Genomic DNA, 19,289 nt, shown 5'->3' with positions numbered 1-19,289 from the left:
TAAATGAAAATCTAAGATATTGCCTCTGTATTTAGGTAAATTTTACTTAATAGCAATGTAGCACTTTGAATAACTTCTCAAACTGTCAGGTTTGTTTTTGTCATTCATTTTGTGCATACAGAAAGCAAGACATTTAACAGCTGTTGTTGAACAAGCATATCCACTTTCTACTGAAACAGGTCAGTGGCACATATTAGAAGTTCCAGCTATCCACAGAGACCTTCAACACAACACAAGAGTAATTTTGAACATTTAGTATAGTAAGAACATTTAGGCTTCTACAAGAATACTGACATTAATTAGAGCGGTATAGAATAAAAACTATGGAAAAATTACTGGAATTGCAGGAGGGCTCACAAACAGTGAGAGCACACTTCAGGAAACTCATAAAAACATAACCTGTGAAAGTATGTGCAGATGGAGCAGATAATCTGTCAGACCAACGTACAGCCAGACACTGGACTAACAGCAAGTACTTCTGGTTAGCCCACTCCAACAGCTTAAAAGAGGCAAAGAGAACAATACACACCAACAGAAAAATCTCACTGCTTTTAAGATGTCTTAACATTGCACTAGGGCACCAGTGAAGTAGCTGTCATCAAGGAATACAGCAGCTCTGGCAAAGTAAGATATTTTTGTGTGCACAAATACCCTTCTATAGAGTTATTTACATACAACTACAAGAGACAAAAAGACTGACATAAAATCACATATGTAGGTAACTTCTTACCAAATATATGATCAAAAGAAATTAGGAAACAGTATATAAATTCTTTTAAATTATTGCCCTGAGATTTCATGGAATATAATTTTGCACAGCTCCTTCAATGCATTTTAAACACCTTCCTACAAGTAATATTTCAGGGGAAAAACGGTACCATCACCTAAGTCATTCACTGCTGGTTTTAAAGTTCAAAATTAATAGATAGGAAATATAATATTTTTAAAGTACATTAAAATGGGTTTTTTGCTGACAGAGTAATTAAAAATGTATTTGGAACATGAAAGTAAGTATTAAATGTAAAGACACATTACAAATGCAGTTTGAATTTTACTGTTAACAATCTAAACACTTACCTGAAAATTGGAAAAATAATTTAAATAAGGCTAGCCTATCAGTGTTATCTTTAAGTTAATTATATTTACACATGAAAATTATGATAATAAAAAGTCTGAATATACTGAAAAGACTGAAAAATAAAAAGGTGATCTTATATAAAATTTTATTACTAGCTAATTTCAATTATGTCTCTTTGAAACTCCTTTAAATTTTGCAATTTCATTTTCTCAAAACATTATTTATCTTTAGAAAAAACAATTACTCAATATTTTCATGATGAAGTTCACTGTGACACGTGAATGACCACTCACTCAATTGTCTTCTAGAGATGTGGGTGAAGAATTTCAATAGATCTAGTGTCCTTTGCAATGTGTTGCATTACAAAGTATCAGTCAAGATAAGAAGAGGTCAGGCATCCAGACTCCTGCTGCCCAATAATTAGTTTATTACCTAAACTTATGATGCAACATAGTAATTTTAACCATTTTTCAACTCCCATATTTTACTTTTGCCCTTATTTCCATTTTGAAGATCTTGCTATCTCTTTACTCAAACATCCAAAGGTCAAAATAACTGAAAATTTCAATTATCAGGAGAAAAATTATATTTGCTCCAATCTTTCACTGCATTTTTCCTCATCTGCCACTGTCAGATTAACAGACTGATAAACAAAGTCAATTTTTCTATTTCATTGGCTGCTCGTCTTGCACGTTCTTCTTTTCTTGTCTGCATTCCTGACCTCATCAAAGTTCTGGCCTGCAGGTCAAATAAGAGTCAGTCACCTGCTCATTTTTCTCTAAAAAACTGGAAAACCAGTCTGTTCCATATGGCCCACGCATGCAGTGAGTGAGTGAACCACACCTCTGTCCTTGAGAAGGCTTTTTGTGCGTGGCCAGTATAACTGAGAGGGTATTACATTTGGCTAGCTGTCTTAACAGGCAAAAAGGCAAAGTCCCTATAAATTCCTGGAGATAACATCCTCAAATTCTCTGTATAGCCCATATATTACATATACATTGGATTATGATAGAATCATAGAACCGACTGGGTTGGATGGGACCTCAAAGTTCATCTAGTTCTAAAAAGCTCTGTCTGCTGTGGACAGGGACACCCTTCACTGGAGTAGGCTGCCCAGAGCTCCGCCCAACCCAGCCTTAAATACTTCCAGTTATGGAGGTGTGGGCATCCACAACTTTTCTGGGCATTTCATACCTCTATATAGGGACCTCATCTGAGCCTTCCTCTAAAGAGGCCTCTCTCAGCAGCTGTGTAGACAGAATCCATCATCCTCAGACAGCTGATCTTTAGGAATGTCATGGTATAACAGTCTTTATCACTGCTGGACGAGTCTTAGAAGTGGCTCATCAATATAAAAATTAAGAACTTTAGTTTTAGTACCAGAACTATTTACTTACCTTTTCCCACTACAATTACTTTGGTTCAGTCCTCCCACTTGGTTAAGTGCAGACCACGCAGTGAGACCAACATATGGTAAAGCAGCAGCTTCTGTATGACTGAGACATTTTGGCTTAAAAGCTACCTGAAATAAAACCATATCTAAGTCACACAGCAGCTCCTATGTGACACTGAAATATTTTAAACAGCTTTACTGAATTGCAGATTGTGTATTGCACATTTTCAGCCATCTTCAAAACCAGCTGGAGTACAAATCAATCCAAGCACTAAGAAATAAAGTTACTTTGGTACTGAAGAAAAATGCCAGTCTTTACAACTTTGAGATTTTGTTAACCACAGTTTTGAACGTTTACCTCGTTTCCACTAGCTACCACAAACTCTGACAGAGTGCCTTGTTTCCACGGGGGAATTGCTGCCCACACCTAAAACCAAACAGAAAACAACTATCAATTTTTTGTAGCTTTGCAAACAATTGTATGTACACAGAAGTTTCCTTCGTTAAAGAAATCTGTTTTCTGATTCACAGAATGTCTTTACTGTTTATCAGAAACCAGTTTATTTAGCTTATTTAGTTTATTAGCTTATTTTACAAAAAAAAAAACCCCAAAAAAACCCAAACAAAAAAACCCCACAAAAAAACCACAAAAAACCAAACAAAAAAAACCACACACACACACCAAAAAAAAACCAAAACAAAACAAAAAAAAACCCCACAAAACTGACTAAATTAAGGACTGGACAGCTATGTAAATAAATTCTGCCATTGTTTTATGTGTAAGACATAATCTTTCAACCCCTCCCCAAACTACTCCCATGCCAGGAAAGCCCAGATTAGAGGGGTGAAGATGGTGCAGAATCAGGATTTGCCATCCTAAAACTGGTGAAATGTGAAAGCAACTGGTGACGGTGAAAGCAAACAGTATCAATATTTCTGTGGGCACCCATAAAGTGCTTCATGGGTTAAGCCAAAGTTCCTACTCCCAGTAACTCAGGACAAAAAAACAACAAATCCCTTCTTGTTAGAATTCTACCTTCAATTAAAAACCAAGTGGCACTTTGAGTGTGCACTTATAAACAAACAAATTCCACCCTTGCTACTGCTGAAATGGACCAAAAACTAAAACACAGAAGGGAAATTAACTTGCAGAAGCAAGTCTCTGAAAGATCATGTTTTTCAGAGAAAAAAATGAAGGGAAGAAAGTATTCTAGGAATTTAGTTCCAGATAGACCTTATTAAGAGTGCAACAGCTTTAGAATTAATTAAGAAAAGAATGAATGCTGAACGTCTCACAGTATATTTTAACTACACATTTTGGAAAAAAATGGAAAATAAGAGATTGGTGGTATCACCTCATCTCCAGGTTTGAAATAAGACACACCCAGTCCACATTCCATAACAACACCAGAGACATCTCGACCAAGTGTTATAGGAAATTCAGTCTCGCCGGTTTTGAGTTTCAGGGGATCCCGCTTCATATTTAATGCGGTTGCACCATAACCACCTGCAAAACATGGAATCAACCACAACATACCACAATGAGTGCTCATTTATTAATTGTGCAATTCCAATTAGAAAGCGTTGTCTATATATAACATGCCTCATTTCTGTTATAACTGAAGCACACAAAAAATCTGCAGTATTTCATATTTCTACAGATTTTAGATATAAAAAGCAAGTGAAAAAAATAATCAGGTGTATCTCCTAAGATGAGTAACCTGGACTTCTATTCAGTAGGCAACAGAAAAATGCTGTGAAGTCTCAGAATTACCAATCTAATAACAGTGCTCAGCCTAAAAATAGCTTGCATTTGAGCATGTATGCCCATTCAAATGTTTGGACAAGTCTGCCTAGGGGCCCTATCATGCTAGAAAGCACCTTAACAGGAATCTTCAGACAGGAAACATCCCATCACCAAACCCCCAATTATATTCAAAGATTTTTAAAAATTCATTTATTAGAGACTCAAAACACATATTACAGCTCTGTCAGTAGACTTCCTGCAGATACATTTGCTTGTTCTACTGAACCTGATTCGATATGCAAGCACTTCCACACATAGAAGGAAATAGAAGGTATTCTACCACAACTTCCTTCTTGTGTTTCAAACCCAGAAACTGGGGAAGAAAATCTGATTAAATCTGTCAAATACAAAGAGCTGGGCAGAGAAAGAGACAGATTTCCTGGACGGGATGACAGCACGTCCCCAGATGCCAATTAGGATGGGCATGGCAATGAACAACGCGGTTTGCCTTAGGTTGCACATGCCGACTTGGCAGCACCTCGGACCTTCAGCCCCATTCACCTTAAGGAGATGGGAAAATCCAGCATCACTTAGGGGGAATGCAGCTCCCTGGCCGGGCATCCCTTGGTCAAGAGAGTAGCACCACTTGAAAGTTCACCCTCGCAACACACACACACACTCTTGTCAGTAATGTTTTTGTTCTCCCCTAAGAACTTCAGAAAAACCTTTTTGGGTCGCTCTTCCCTGAGAACCTGAAAAGAGTTAAGTTTCCAAGAGGCGGCGGTTTTCCACAGGGCTCGGGGAAACACGTGCTGAGGCAGCCGTGGACACTGCGGGGACAGGTATCTGCCGGGCAGGACGGTGCCCTGCCACACTGGGGCCGCCGGGGCCGCAGCCCCAGCACAGCCCCTGCCATCCCAGCAGCGCGGCCGCGGCTGCTCGGGCTCGGCACTTACTTCTCATGCTGAGGTCGATGGGGTTCAGGCTCGCAGCGTGAACCTTAATGATGACCTCGTTCGGGAAGTGTATGATGGGGAACATCATGTCCCTCGTGAAGCGCAGCACCTCGTTGCTGCCGTACCGGTCTATGACCCAGCTGGGCATGGCGGTCCGCGCCCGCGGAGAGGCGCGGAGCCCGCGGGCCGGTGCCCGCCCGCTCGCCCAGCGCAGCGTCCGCCCGCCCGCCGCTCCCCACGACAGCATGGCCGGGGCAGCCGGGCCGGGCCGGGCCGGGCCGCGGGACCGCGATCGGGATAAGGATCGCGATGGGGCCGGGTCGCTCCCGCGCGCCTCAGCTCTCAGCCCCGGCGGCCCCGCAGCCAATGGGCGGCCGCCTTCTTGGCCGCTCTGCCAATGGTGCCGCGCGGTGTTGCGGCAAGATGGCCGTGCGCGGCCGCCGCGCCGGGGGAAGGGTCGGGGTCGCTCGGCGGGCGTGAGGAGGTGACGGCGGCGAAAGCAAGAGAGCCATGCTGCGCGCCTCTCTCCGACAGGTGAGTGGGGTCTGTCCGCCTGCCGGGGATGTCGAGGAGCGGGGCGGGTTCGCAAGGTGACTGGGGTCCCCTCCCGTCTCTTCTCCCTGGGGCGGCCCGGGAGAGCGCTTCCCGTGGGCTCCTTCCCTCAGCGGGGATGGCGCTTTCTTCCCGTACCGCCCCGGTGCGGCCTCTGTCACCCCGCTGCCCTAAAAGACGCGCTGCGCTCTTAGGTGTCGGCAGCGTTGAAGGAAGGACGAGTCACTCCCACGGAGCTCTGCCAGCGATGCCTGGCCCTCATCAAAAGCACCAAGTTTCTGAATGCATACATTACCGTAACGGAAGAGACCGCTTTGAAGCAGGCTGAAGAATCAGAGGAAAGATACAAAAGAGGTATGTTGGTTTGTAAGTCATGTCAGTCCTTAAAAAGCTGCTGTGGAGGAGATTTCTGTGTTAGACGAAGCACCTGTGCTTTTTAAAGGGGGTGTCTTGGCTTCTTTGATTGTTGGGGGATGAGGCTCACGCTTGAGGTTTCTGTGGGTGCTCCTGGATGTACACTTGGCACTGAAGAGAGTATTTAGCCCAAAAGTCAGAGGGAAAATGTGGACCAGACGAGGCACTGCAGGTTAAAAAGGCTCTCTGCCTCTTGGACAGCACTGCTACTTGGTGTCTGCTGCTCCTTTCCCTCAGCAGTTCATTTGGAATGTGCAGCCAGCAGGAACCGTGAATAGGCAACTGCAGCGGTCATTCACAGGCCTCCAGACTGGGATAGGCAAACAACTGGCACAACTTGTCGAGTTTTTAATTAAGAAAGCAAATTAAAATAAAGCGGCTTCATTAATTGCAGTTAGTAATTAGAGAACAGAACAGCTTTCAGTCCTTTTATCTGCAACACTTAGAAGATGGCCATTCTCATTTTCCTTTGTGTTTCAAGAAAGGCAGGAAAGGTAAACTTTCACCTAATAGAGTACGTGTTTTCCTTCCAAGAAATGATACTTGCTGTCCTCTGGCAGCTTAATAAAATTGCCAGCCAGATTGTTTTGCTTCCTAATGTAGGCCTTTTAGTTTTCAAGCTGGCATTTTTTGTGGTGTTGTTTGTTGGTTCATGGGTTTTTCTGATGGTGGATAATCGATTACTTGGGAAAGATTTTCTCTGCTTCAGTAGTTTTTCATATCTACTATGTATGTCAGGTAGGCAGTGTTTATGGCTCCCAGCCTAGTGATGGAGTGGATTTAGCAGCACCTATGGCTGAAATAAGTACTGTGTGATCACATTGGGAGAGATATGGACTCCTTTGGGAAAAAACCTGCCTGGTCTGGAGAGCTTAGACACATTCACAGAGCTCTGCTCTGTGAGGCCAGGTCTGGCTTGGGCAGAGTGCTCAATGCTTGAGTTGGGAGTGGAGGATAGTTCTTGAAAATGGAACAGACAACCATCATATACCAATTGGAAAGCAATCTTGCTTCCAAAAACCATCGAAAGGGACATGTAAAATAAACAGTAATTGATGAGAACATTATATATATAGCACATTTTGCTTTAATCTCTATTGTTCTACAATCATTCCTAATGCAGGTCAGCCACTGGGCATTCTCGATGGAATTCCTATTGCTGTAAAAGACAACTTTAATACAACTGGCATTGAGACAACATGTGCATCAAGGATGCTAAAAGGTACAGTAAAGCTTTTAAAGTAAAATCAGATCTTTTGCTCTTTAGAGGGTTTAAAGACTGGAGTCTTCCAGAAATCCAAGTATTTTCAGAAAATGAGCTGGTATCATTTGGGGAAATACATTTATCTAATTTCACTAGCCAGGTTCATCTGGTATTAGAGATGGATCCTTTTTTTCTTCTTAGCATATTATCTCTTTATTTATATTTGTATGCATTTAACAACAGTTATAATAAAACCCTATATACTGCAATAAAATGGTTTGAAAGTTTGCATTTTCCTTCACTTTGCTTTTAGGTCTAGAGGAGAGCAGTCAGTGCTGTTCTGCCTAGTGAAATCCAAAGACAGTCCTATTTTGTTGTTGTTCTGTTTATAGTTGTTGACTTAAATAGTTTGAAAAAACTGTAGGAAAAGTAGAATGTGAACAATCCCAACATAAAATTACGTTCTATAATGCTTTTAAGGCATTTTTTAAAATTTCCTAAACTCACTGTTTCTATTAACAAGTCATGAATGTTTTCAAGGCATTACAATGTTTTTGTAGTAAAAGCAGAAGTAGGAGACGTTTCTTTTATCTGTTTTATTCTGCACGAAGTAAAACTTTGTATTAACCCTTTTGGAAGATAACAGAAATAAATTAGCAGATCTCTAATTTGATTGTGGTTTTTTTAATTGCAGAAGAAACAAAAAAAGACTCCACTGTTGTAAAAACTGTTATACTACATGAGATGCTTTTCCTTAAAGCACGTTCTCAGACCTGTTGTGATTGATTGGAATGAGTATTAGGGGTGATGTCCTTGTTCCTGGTGAAGGTGGGAGTGGAGAAGCCCCTGTCATCACTCACAGAGTGAATTGGTTACTACCTGAGGTCTCATGTCACTATCATAGTTCTCATCCTAGGTTATGTAAGGTCCGAGTGGTAACGACAACTTCAAAATGTTCAGAGTAGCTGCTTGTAAAAATAATTTGTGTCTCACCAGTTGCTCTTAATTGTTCTCTTTGTTTTCAGGTTATATTTCTCCTTACAATGCTACAGTAGTTCAGAAATTACTGGATCGGGGAGCTGTGCTTTTAGGTAAAACAAACCTAGATGAATTTGCAATGGGGTGAGTGATGTTTGTTATTTTTAATGTGTTGATTTTACATGAAATAACATATATACTATCTGTTCCAATCTACCTGTAATCCTGAGCTCCTTTTTCCGTGAGGCAAGACAACAATGAATACTTACTGGAAGGGTACACAGAGCTGCATGAACTTCTCCCTCAGCGTTTGTAGTGTTGTGTAAATGATACAGACGCTGAGTTTTATGAACATAGTGTTCAAATGTAGCTGTGCTTGAGAGGCAGGAAGCGGTCCAGCTTTTGCAGAAGGCCAAGGACAAGTGGCCTTCTTGTAGATTCAGTAGTGTGTTAATAAAATTGGTTACAACACAGTTAATTGCTGCCTTTTCCTCTCTCCTTACTGACAGCTTTTTGCCCTTATGTAATTGTTGTCACGCCCCCAATTGCAGTCACTACCTCTGCCAGTCGGCCACTGGAGTAATTTATATGGGTACTCCCTGGCTTGCTGCACATAGGCTAATTGAGAGCAAGGCTTTTAAGTTGCCTAAGCTAACATTGGTGACTTTTTGTCAGGAGCACATTGAAAAATGCTCCTACAAATTGATTCTTCCACAAATCAGTGAAGGCAGCCAAGCTATAGCAGAGAACAGCATCGGGCTGTTAGGGATGGGAATTACTGCTAAGTTTCGAAGGGAATCTCTGGGACTTTAGTTACCTGTGAAAAACAGTAAATGCTGTATTTTGGTTCTATTATACGTAAATCAAAGTCCAAGGTTTGATTGGAAATTCCTGTGAATGAGGTGGAAATACATTGACAATATTGTTTTGAATTTTTGTGTAAAAAAGCTATTCCTCAGAGGAAGTGCAGGCAAAAAGCTTGTGAAAAACCTGATAATGCAGGATTACAACTAGTCTAAGTTCATTAAAGCACAGGATTCTGCTAAAAAGCTTATCCTAATACTGGCTTCTCATTCTGGTCTGTGTGTTTGTGTGATCTCTTGATCAGGGAGCGGATCCAGCTCTAAAGCAATGATGTCTCAATAAGGCTGCTTTTAACTGCAGTCAGCTGCCTGTTTTGTCTGATGATTTAGCTGGTAACACTGGCACCTTGCAGTCAGGGAGGGTGTGGGGTAGAGGGCCTGAGGAAGGAGGAAAGTATGCCCTACCCCTGCTTCTGGTGGCAACTCACATCTAGGTGACACAAGCTGACTGAAACCAGTTTCTGAGAAGCCAGTCTGGCATTCTGAAACAGTGAACTGTGGCCTCTGCAGAGGGCTACAGGGTGAATAAGAGTGTGGCATTTCAGAAAAATGTGTGTTCCTGGTATTGTGGAGTTTTTTCTCCACCTGTTGCAGCATGTTTTTCCTCACAACTGTGATCTTGCATCAAAGGCAGGGCTGGAAAAACAGAATTCCTTGGTTTTGAAAGAGATGTGCTCCTGTACTTCTACATGCCTTAAATCAGTTTTATGTCTTTGTGACTCTGTTCATTTCAGTGGCAGAAGTCAGAAAGAGGTACCAGTTCAGGTTGTGTCAGAAATAATGAACAGCTATAAATTTTGCAGTTGTATATAATGTAGAAGTTAACTGCATAAGGATTTACGTACACCAGTTTTCTTGTGTTGAATTTGCAAGGATGATGAGGCATTGGATTTTGAAAATGAAATTGGTGAATACAGTGTGTCATTTGTCACTTCTGTCTGTATTTGTCCTGTCTATCTTAGATCTGGGAGTACAGATGGAGTATTTGGACCAGTCAGAAATCCCTGGAGTTATTCAAAACAGTACAAGGAAAAGTCTGTCCCAAAATCCCATTCTGAAGACAAAGAGTCTGACTGGGTAATAACAGGAGGGAGTTCAGGAGGCAGTGCAGCTGCTGTGTCGTCTTTCACATGTTTCGCGTAAGAGACTTTTAAAATTGTCATTCCCTAAATGTCTCAAAATATGTTGGAATGTTTTAATTTTATAATTTTCTCATAAGCTAGAATGAAATAGGAGGGTTATTGGCACTGGCATGCAAAAATTTCAGCATCCCTAGATTATTTGTGGCATGAAGCTAGAATTAGTCCATGCAGGCAAATTTAGATTTACTAATTTCAGGCATTATTCAGTGGTATGAGCACTTGGCACTGCATGAAATAAAATTATGATGGCAGTAAAGGAGTGACAGTTTTATTCTTATTCCCACGTAATCCCTCTAAAAAGTCTTACAGGATTTGTGACACATCCTCTTCCTCACTAATTGCATTACACAAATACACACTGAAAATGTAATTTGGCAAATTAAGAGATCCCTTGATTTGTGACAGTACAATAATCTTTCCTCCACTCCTTTGTTTTTACAGCATAGTTATGTAATAGTACATGAGATTTGGGACCTAAAAGCTCTCAAATCCCATACTCTTAACAAAAGAGTACAGAGTACTTATTCTGTAGATACTTACAGACTTCCCTGTTTTAAAGTTAGTTTTATTGTTGGTTTTGGGTTTTTTTTAGCCAAGTGTGTCTTTATGGTTGTTTGGAGGTTTTTTCCTAAAGGAATTTAAACAAGCTGGAATTTTTTTTAATAGTAATTATTAACTGTATGGAATAGCAACACACTATTAAGCAAATCAGTTGTCTGTCTTCCCCATCTGACTGTTAAAACTGATCACCAACCTTTACACCTTGCTTTTTATGCAATTTTTAGAGCTACATGTTGGAGCATGTTTTATAGAAGATTATTTCAATTGTGCTCTTCATTGGAAGGTGTTTAAAAATGCTCTTTTGTTATTTTATCCTTGTTTACCCATAGACTATATGTTAAGCATCTATTTTGTTGTTAAAATATTCTTGCTAATGTGGATTACACCTGTTTAAATTACTTTTTAAAATAATATATCTCTTCATCTCCTTACACTTTACTGGGATGTAACCTACACAACATTTTAACACTGTTGAAATTGAACTCTCTGTAGCCATTCCCAATGACTGCTGGTCCTCATCCTCAGCCAGAATGGGCTGATCCTGAGAGGGTCTGGCACCTTTTCCTATGTTGCTGGGCTTCCATTTTGCACTGCTCAGCACAGTGTCAGATCAGGGAGATTTTTTTGTCCAGCTATTTTATTGCATATAACATATTGTATATCCATCCTATTAGTGTCTTTCAAGCAGCAGGAATGCTGCCAGTCTTCACATTTTCAATTTGAGATTTGGATGTCCAAAAATGCTATAAAACTGAGGCTGTTTTCCATCAACACGGAGGCTTTGAAATAAATTCCACTTCAGGAAAGTCAGTTGAATTGGTTCAGCCATCTCAGAAACAAACGGCTATGGGAAAAGTCATATACTCACTTCAGTAAAAATTATACCTGTTCCTGAAGTTTAAATTGGTTTTGGCAAAGATTTGAATGAAAACTGCTTTCTTTTTTTAATGCTGCTTGAGTTAAATTTATTAAAATCAAGAAAACAGCATGTTTCATTTCAATACAATTTTTGAAATAAAAAATTCAATTTAGAAAGAACAAGGTTTCACCTGTGAATAAAAAAATAATCTAAAATAATAATAATAATAATAATAGTGTTTTAATTGTACCTAAGCTACCGTAAACTGGAAGTTGTGATCAATCTTTGTGGATTTGGAAACAGGGAAAATCTTTCCAAAGTGTGCCTTCTTAGGGACAAGAAGTGTTGCTCTTCATTTTTATCCTGGAAAATGCTGATTCATGGTGCATTGGCTACACAATAAATAAGGTATCAGTGTTGAAAATTATTCCCTAAATCACATGAGATATGTCAGTTGGAGTCCACAGTATTGGAACAGAGAAGGCAGAAGAAGATATTTAGGGTCATTTACAGATGGTCTGAATTCTACCTAATCTGTCTCTGCTTTGTGAAGAAAACTGGATTCTCCTAATGGCAAATTCAGAGACCCTAAGAAAAATCAGAGAACAAATGAAAAATAGACATAGCAGACTGGAATTTAGGCTGTGTGATTACAACTTCTGATCTGGAAGAATTCACGGAGTTTTAAATCCATGCATCTTAAAGCCACACAATCTTATGATCTGGAAATGTTCTGAATTCTCTTACTAATGATGATCCTTTTGAAACCATAGAGCCTTAGGGTCAGACACAGGAGGATCTACCCGAAACCCTGCTGCTCACTGTGGTGTTGTAGGTTTAAAGCCAACATATGGACTGATCTCTCGCCATGGTCTCATTCCTCTAGTGAACTCCATGGATGTGCCAGGAATCCTAACCAGATGTGTGGATGACGCAGCAGTTTTGTTAGGTATTACTATGTTGTACATCTTTGTTTACAACATTTCATCAGAACAAACTGAATTCTGAATTAAAACGTTTAACTAATTTACGTTTTCCTGGTCTTCACATGTTGTGTCCTATATCAGGTTCACTTGCTGGACATGATCCTAAGGACTCTACCACAATTCAGGATGACTTTAAGCCGTTTGAACTACCTGATTTGACTGATGTCAGCAAGCTTTCAATAGGAATTCCAAAGGTAACATTTAAATCCTATTAACAGCCTTGGACAGGAAGAACAAATAAAAGACACATAACAAAAAAAATACTTGTGTCTGGCTCAGTCTTCCATAATTTGAAACTGTGAAGACAGTAAAAGCAGCTCCTGGAAAAGAACGGTATGTGTGTGCTCTGTTGCCTCTCCAGGCAATTTGGAGTAGCATACACTAATGCATCATCTAAAACATGTTGTTGTCATGGTGGGAAGCACTGTCAGGAACTTCAGGGGAAATGGAGAACTTCAGTTCTTGGTTCTCTCTGTTGCTCTTTCATTAGTCCACTCTGTAACTTCAAACAAGTTGCTCTTGATGCCTTCCAATGCAGTGAGCTTGGTACTGGTTTGTGCAGAGCTTTGAGATATTTGCCTAAATGGCACTGTTAATATAGAGCAGAATTTTAAAGGCAATTGTATGGCACAAGGAGCTGTCATTTGCAGAGTTCTAATAAGAACTGAAAGACATCTGTAATTTGGCATCTGATGTATGCAATTCAATCATGTTTGTAACTGTAAGTGTACTTGAAATTTAGGAACAAAATTTGGGACTTCAGCCTATTTTTAATTTAATAAAGGCTCTGCCTTCAAAGGGCAATGTGAATAACATTCATTAATTGGATTCTCAGTATTGGAACCTAAGCTAGAACAGCCATACCAAAAGTTTTAATTTGGTAAGCAGAGATGTTTACTGGCCAATTATTCACCATCTGTGAAATGGAAAAATTACATGCCTATAAAATTGATAGCTGGTTACTGTTCAAATCTTGATAAATCTAAAATGATGATATTGGTTAATTTTTCCTATCCTTTGGACAGTTTTTTTTCTACTACTACAGGTTATTCTAAACAAATACATGTATACATTAAACATGGGTCATAGCTATTCAGAAATCAGATAGTATTACGACCCTGATATTATGGGTTAGAACTAAAGTAAGTATCTTCAAAAATAAGGAATTTTAATAGAATGTCTATCATTTGGCTGTGAAGTAGGAATGTAGCTAATCTAAGTCTTCTCCCAACCCTTTGATTGTAGTTCTTCTTTGGCGGGTAGTTTTATTTGTTTCACCAAGGTGTGCCAGCTGCCACTGATAATGCTGTGGCCATTCATTTTTATCTTTCCTGCTTGCAGCAGCACTAGTTTTAGGATTTAGACCTGAAGAATTTCTACCCGTGACTGCAGAGCAGTGCAGTGTAGTCTTAAGAGATAAATAAGGGGATAACGGGGCAATTACTCCTTCAGAAGAAACTGCTGAAATTCCATGATCTGTGTTACATATGTTGATCCTACTGAGATGAACGTAATACTCTTAGGAAGACTGAAACCTGTTACCTAATACTCCTTGATTGTATAGGATTTAGTAGATGCAAAAAGCTTTAATAAGTACTTTAAATCGTGTAGTGGTGAGATAATGGTTTCAGTGTATTTTTAGCAAAGAGTATTTGTGTTTTGGTTGCTATTAGAAGTAGACCAGTGTGTGAAATAACTCCTCTTCCTGTTTTTCCTCTAAGGAATATAATGCACCAGGACTGTCTAGTGAAATTCTGGCTCTCTGGTCAAAGGCGGCTGACCTGTTTAAGAATGCAGGTGCTAAAGTGCTTGAAGTGAGCCTACCACACACTCGTTACTCAATTGTCTGCTATCATGTGCTGTGCACTGCAGAAGTGGCATCAAATATGGCCAGGTTTGATGGACTGGAATATGGTAAGGCCTCTGAAAAAACTTTTTTCTCAGACAATAGAAACATTGTTGGATGCCATGTAAAAGTGTCAGTTTTCGTAGATTTGCTTTTCATGGTTGGATGCTTGATGTTATTTCTCCAAGATGGAATATAGTAAAAAAACTTGTGCAGATAAAAATGTGTAAATAAATACATAATATATTTCACTACTAGGCATATCAGTGTCTGGACTCAAAATCTAGTTCATTATTTCCATCACAAAACAGGAATATGTTTCGTTGTTCTTCCAGAATAGTAGCATGTCAGACTGCAGCAAACAGTGGCCTATTGTACTACTATGACGTTATTAAATCTTAAGGAGTACAAGAAGTATTGGTACCCAAAATGGCTTTTCTTTTCAGGACATCGTTCTGACGTGAAGGATTCCACCGAAAGCATGTATGCTGCAACACGGCGAGAAGGCTTCAATGATGTTGTAAGAGGAAGGATTCTATCAGGAAACTACTTCTTGTTGAAACAGTAAGCAGAATATCTTGAAATGCAGCTTTTCCACGTTAATGAATTCTTGAGCAAATGGTGATTAATTGTTCATCATGATATGAAAAAGAAATTGCCCTTACACTAGTAGCTAGTAGTTTGTATTTTTATTATTGCTTTAGCTCTGTAATACCTAGTGAACTGTTAATAATGAACAAAAATGTTTTCCCTGAGTCTTACCAGTGAGCCTCCTAAATTAAGTAAGTAAAGCAACTTAGTATTATTTTTTCCCCTACCAGAGCATTATTGGCATCCATTAGTTAAATTAGGCAGAAATCTACCCTATGGTATGACATTGAAATCATACTGAAGTCATTACTGTCCTAGTGTTAGAAGTTCTGTAGCTGTTAATCTCATTAAAACTGCATAGAAAAACTGCTGGTACATTGTAGGGAGGTTTTCTAGAGAAAACCAGAGACATAGCAATTAAATTTTAACTGCAGCTCTCTGCCTCAATGTACAGGGAAAGAGAAGCATTGGCAGAAGCACTGAACCGGAGTCCTTACAGAAGTCAGGTCTTTATCCAGCTCACATAGAGAAGCTGGTGCATGCATCAAATTTAGCAGTCCAAATTTATGTTAGTAAAAGTGCTGTTTTTCTCTGTCTGAATTTGTTTAGATACTAACAAAAATATTAGGAGTGTAATCAGTCTCTGTAGTGCACTTGCTTTGAAAGAGCTCTGTCAGCAGGAGTATTCATCAGATGTGACTTCTAATTGCTCTCAGAGACAGGAATGTTGTCAGTCAATCTGTAACAACCAGCTTTTATGGAATGCCGAAATTCCTGCCACGTGTGCTCTCTCTGCTTACAACTGTCCAGATCAGCTTTCCTAAGGCTGCTTTAAAATTCACATAGTTAACTCTTCTGTGAAGGAATACACAGTTATCTTCCACCGACATGTAACAGGAAGAGCTGTGTTCCTATTCCACAGTAAATTACTCTTGAAGAACAGAGTGCAGGGTTCAGAAAGCATTCTTAAAGTAGTAGAGAAAACCCAACTGTGCCTCCTGCAAATATGTTGCCTTTTACAGCTGATTTTTATCTTGCTTTTCCAAGTTCTAAAATGACTAGGTGATTGTTCAGGAAGTTCTCTTTAACACCTTTAGAGATGACATGGACAAAGGGGATAGAGTCCTCCCTCAGCAAGTTTGCAGACAGCTGCAGTTTGAGTGGTAGTGTTGATCTGCAAGAGGGCAGGAAGTCTCTGCCGAGGGATGTGGACAGGCAGGGCTGAGGCTGATTGTATGAGGTTCTACAGGGTCAGGTCCTGCCCTTGGGTCACAACAACCCCAGGCCGGGGCAGAGTGGCTGGAAAACTGTCAGGGGAAAAGAACCTGGGGCAGCAGCTGAACACGGGCCTGCTGTGCCACGTGGCCAAGAAGGCCAATGGCATCCCAGCCTGTATCAGCAACAGTGTGGCCAGCAGCACCAGGGCAAGGATTGTCCCCCAGTACTCAGTATTGGTGAGGCCCCTCACAATAAGGAGGACATTGAGGTGGCAGATCATGTCTGGAGAAGGGCAACAGAGCAGGTGAGGTGTCTGGAGCACAAGTCTGATGAGAAGTGGCTGAGGGAGATGGGAATGTTTAGCCTGGAGGAGAGACCTTATCGCTCTAACTACCTGAAAAGAGGAGGTGGGAATCAGTGTCTTCTCCCAGGTAACAAGTGATAGGAGAAGAGGAAACAGCCTTAGGTTGCACCCTATGATGTTTACATTGGATAATAGGAAAAATGTCTTCACTGTAAGGGTTGTCAAGCATTGCAACAGGCTGTCAAGGGAAGTGGTGAACTCCCCATCCCTGGAGAGATTTAAAAAACATGTAGATGTGGCATTTAGGGACGTTCTGAAGTTAACAGCTAGGTTCATTTCTGAAGTGATTGTAGGAAAAAGTCTTATTCCCATTATATAACTTACTAACTTGAATCTGCTTTTCATCGATTATAACCATTTTCATTGCTATTTTTTGGAATCTTAAATCTTTATTCTAAGAAAATGGTTAGGCAGTTGCAGTTGTTCTACCTGTAAACATTCTGGCATGTAGCAGTTGGTAATGCACCACTCCATTTTTCTTTCACTTTACTTTTTTTTTCTTTCCCAAATAGCTGAGGGTTTAGATGACAGTTACTTTTGAAACTGAATTTCTCTGAATTTAAGATTCCATATTTATCAGTCTGCATATTAAGTTAAAAGGAAGGATAGACATAAAGTTGACTAATGTGTTTCTATTTTAGAGTTGTATAAAAACAAAAATCCACAGACCACGTGTTTACATGAGGAGAAAAACAAGGGTAAAGATAAGGTCTTTATAGTATTCTACAGAGAAGTATATTACAACCACATACATAGTTTTAAATCCATTTGGAGTTCTCCACAGATGATGGGACATTTTCATATGCTTCAAGTATCTTGCTGGATTGAATCCTAAATGGTTAATTCCTATTTTTCAGACATGTGTAGTTCTGTATTTTCTAGACTTTACTGTGCTGCCCTACAGTGAAATTAGGTTAGATAGCAGCTTTTCACCCAGAGGGTGGTTGAGCACTGAACAGACTCCCTAAGGAAGTGGTCACAGCACCAAGCCAGTCTGTGCTCTCAGGCACGTTGTGTAGTTCTTGGGGTGTCCTGCACAGGACCAGGAGTTGGACTCAATTATCTTGATGGGTCCCTTCCAACTCAGCATTTTCCATGGTTTTGTGAAATTCAGAACTCGATTTAGTTTCCAAATGGTCATAAATGTGTTGTTTTGATTTTCAGTTAATCATTGTAAAGTAGGGTTTTGTTTCCCCTTTACCTTTCTTCAGCTGTATGCCCTCATTTCTTCCTTCTCTGACAGCGCCTCTGCTATTAGAACATAAACCCGTGTGTTTAAGCTTCCAGTGTGAGTCCAGATTTTATCCAAAAAGATTACTGGGCTTGTCTTTTCCACAGTAACAAGAAATAAAGTTCTTTATTTTTGGAATTAAAGTGTCAGGCCTTTACGTTCCTATTCCTTTCTAGGAACTATGAGAAGTACTTTGTCAAGGCACAGAAAGTGAGACGTCTCATTGCCGATGACTTTGTGAAGGTTTTCAGGAGCGGTGTTGATATTTTACTCACTCCCACCACTCTGAGTGATGCAGCTCCATACACAGAATTCATCCAGGAAGACAACAGGACCCGCAGTGCTCAAGACGACATCCTAACACAGGCTGCAAACATGGCTGGTGAGTAGGGACAGGAACTCAACTTGTTTTCCTCTGCCTAGTCATTTTAAATGTCCAGTCCCTTTAGGTGTTTAACCTTCTCTTTAGAATCAAAATATTTCATCCCCGTGTAAGTCTTACAGTGGTAACTGAGTCTAAGGACAATTTATTAAATGCTTGAAAATGTAAGATCAGATTTTAAAGCAGGGCATCTTGGGGCTGAGTATGGGCTGCAGGTAAGATGTTCCAGAGACAGAAATCTCTTTCATAAGGAGAGCTTATTGTCTTTTTCAGAGGATGCTGACCTCTTAAATCTCTCAAAGTAATTTCTTCTGATGATCTGGCATTCAGTTCATTGCATCAGATTATTTTGGCTAGTTTTTTCTCTACATAATTTTTTTTCTGGTTCTCTTAAAATTGATACAAAAATTACTGTAGGGTGTAATAGTACGTATTTGCATGTGTATTTGTTTTCTTTCAGGACTGCCAGCCATAAATGTTCCTACAGCCCTTTCAGAGAGAGGCTTGCCAGTTGGGCTTCAGTTCATTGGACGTTCATTCCAAGAGAAGCAGCTTCTCACTGTAGCCAAATGGTTTGAAAAACAAGTACAATTCCCAGTGATTCAACTAGAAGAAGTAAAGAGGCATGACAATGGTGTCTGTCAGCATCAGAAGTCTGCTTCTTTTTCATAGCCTGGGACTTGCTAGTCAGCTAGAGCAAGAAAGCTGTGGGCATGGCCAAGAAATTAATTTATGCAGTTAATTGTCTTCTGCAGAAGTAATAATCTCTTTTAAGAAGACATTATGCAGTAATGGACACTGGAATCACAGCAGCTTGTTACGGTGTAATTAAGGCAAAGTGAATCATTAAGTAAACATTACCATGTTATTAAGAGCCATTTCTTATTGATATTAAAAACATCAAGTTGAAATTGTGTATGTTAT

The 19,289-nt window shown here is 40.0% G+C and overlaps 2 protein-coding genes across 12 annotated transcripts in view; one reads left to right on the top strand and one right to left on the bottom strand.

The window, feature by feature from the left end:
- The window catches only part of RTN4IP1 (reticulon 4 interacting protein 1), a 106,189-nt gene that overhangs the window by 18,375 nt on the left and 68,525 nt on the right, over window positions 1-19,289 (bottom strand). For 8 of the 11 annotated variants that reach the window (XR_015802532.1, XR_015802533.1, XR_015802535.1 and 5 more), the window contains exons 1-4: window positions 5,175-5,442; window positions 3,827-3,978; window positions 2,830-2,898; window positions 2,476-2,600 (exon numbers count right to left, since the gene is read on the bottom strand). Coding sequence is in view for 6 of the 11 variants with exons in the window: in XM_088161951.1 (XP_088018077.1) it covers window positions 2,476-2,600; window positions 2,830-2,898; window positions 3,827-3,978; window positions 5,175-5,421 (593 nt within the window). In the remaining 5 variants the exon portion in view is untranslated. Of the gene's footprint in view, window positions 1-2,475; window positions 2,601-2,829; window positions 2,899-3,826; window positions 3,979-5,174; window positions 5,519-19,289 lie in introns of those variants that run through there. The other 3 variants (XM_014887897.2, XM_088161948.1, XM_088161952.1) reach the window with 3 other exon arrangements.
- QRSL1 (glutaminyl-tRNA amidotransferase subunit QRSL1) lies at window positions 5,611-19,283 on the top strand. The gene is made up of 11 exons (XM_014887896.2): window positions 5,611-5,708; window positions 5,921-6,080; window positions 7,264-7,362; window positions 8,370-8,466; window positions 10,148-10,324; window positions 12,521-12,696; window positions 12,815-12,927; window positions 14,455-14,647; window positions 15,026-15,143; window positions 18,160-18,365; window positions 18,826-19,283. Exons 1-11 carry the CDS (start codon window positions 5,685-5,687, stop codon window positions 19,035-19,037), a joined length of 1,575 nt encoding a protein of 524 aa, XP_014743382.2. The 5' UTR covers window positions 5,611-5,684; the 3' UTR covers window positions 19,038-19,283.

Source organism: Sturnus vulgaris, chromosome 3 (assembly GCF_052056855.1).
Source record: "Sturnus vulgaris isolate bStuVul1 chromosome 3, bStuVul1.hap1, whole genome shotgun sequence".
Taxonomy (NCBI): domain Eukaryota; kingdom Metazoa; phylum Chordata; class Aves; order Passeriformes; family Sturnidae; genus Sturnus; species Sturnus vulgaris.
Note: the sequence above shows the minus strand (reverse complement) of the source record. Positions and strands in the feature narration are given on the sequence as shown.

Coding starts and splice junctions, on each gene's coding strand:
- QRSL1 (XM_014887896.2), top strand. CDS start 5,685: ATGCTGCGCGCCTCTCTCCGACAG. Junction 5,709..5,920: donor TGCGCGCCTCTCTCCGACAG/GTGAGTGGGGTC, acceptor CTGCGCTCTTAG/GTGTCGGCAGCGTTGAAGGA. Junction 10,325..12,520: donor TCGTCTTTCACATGTTTCGC/GTAAGAGACTTT, acceptor TTGAAACCATAG/AGCCTTAGGGTCAGACACAG.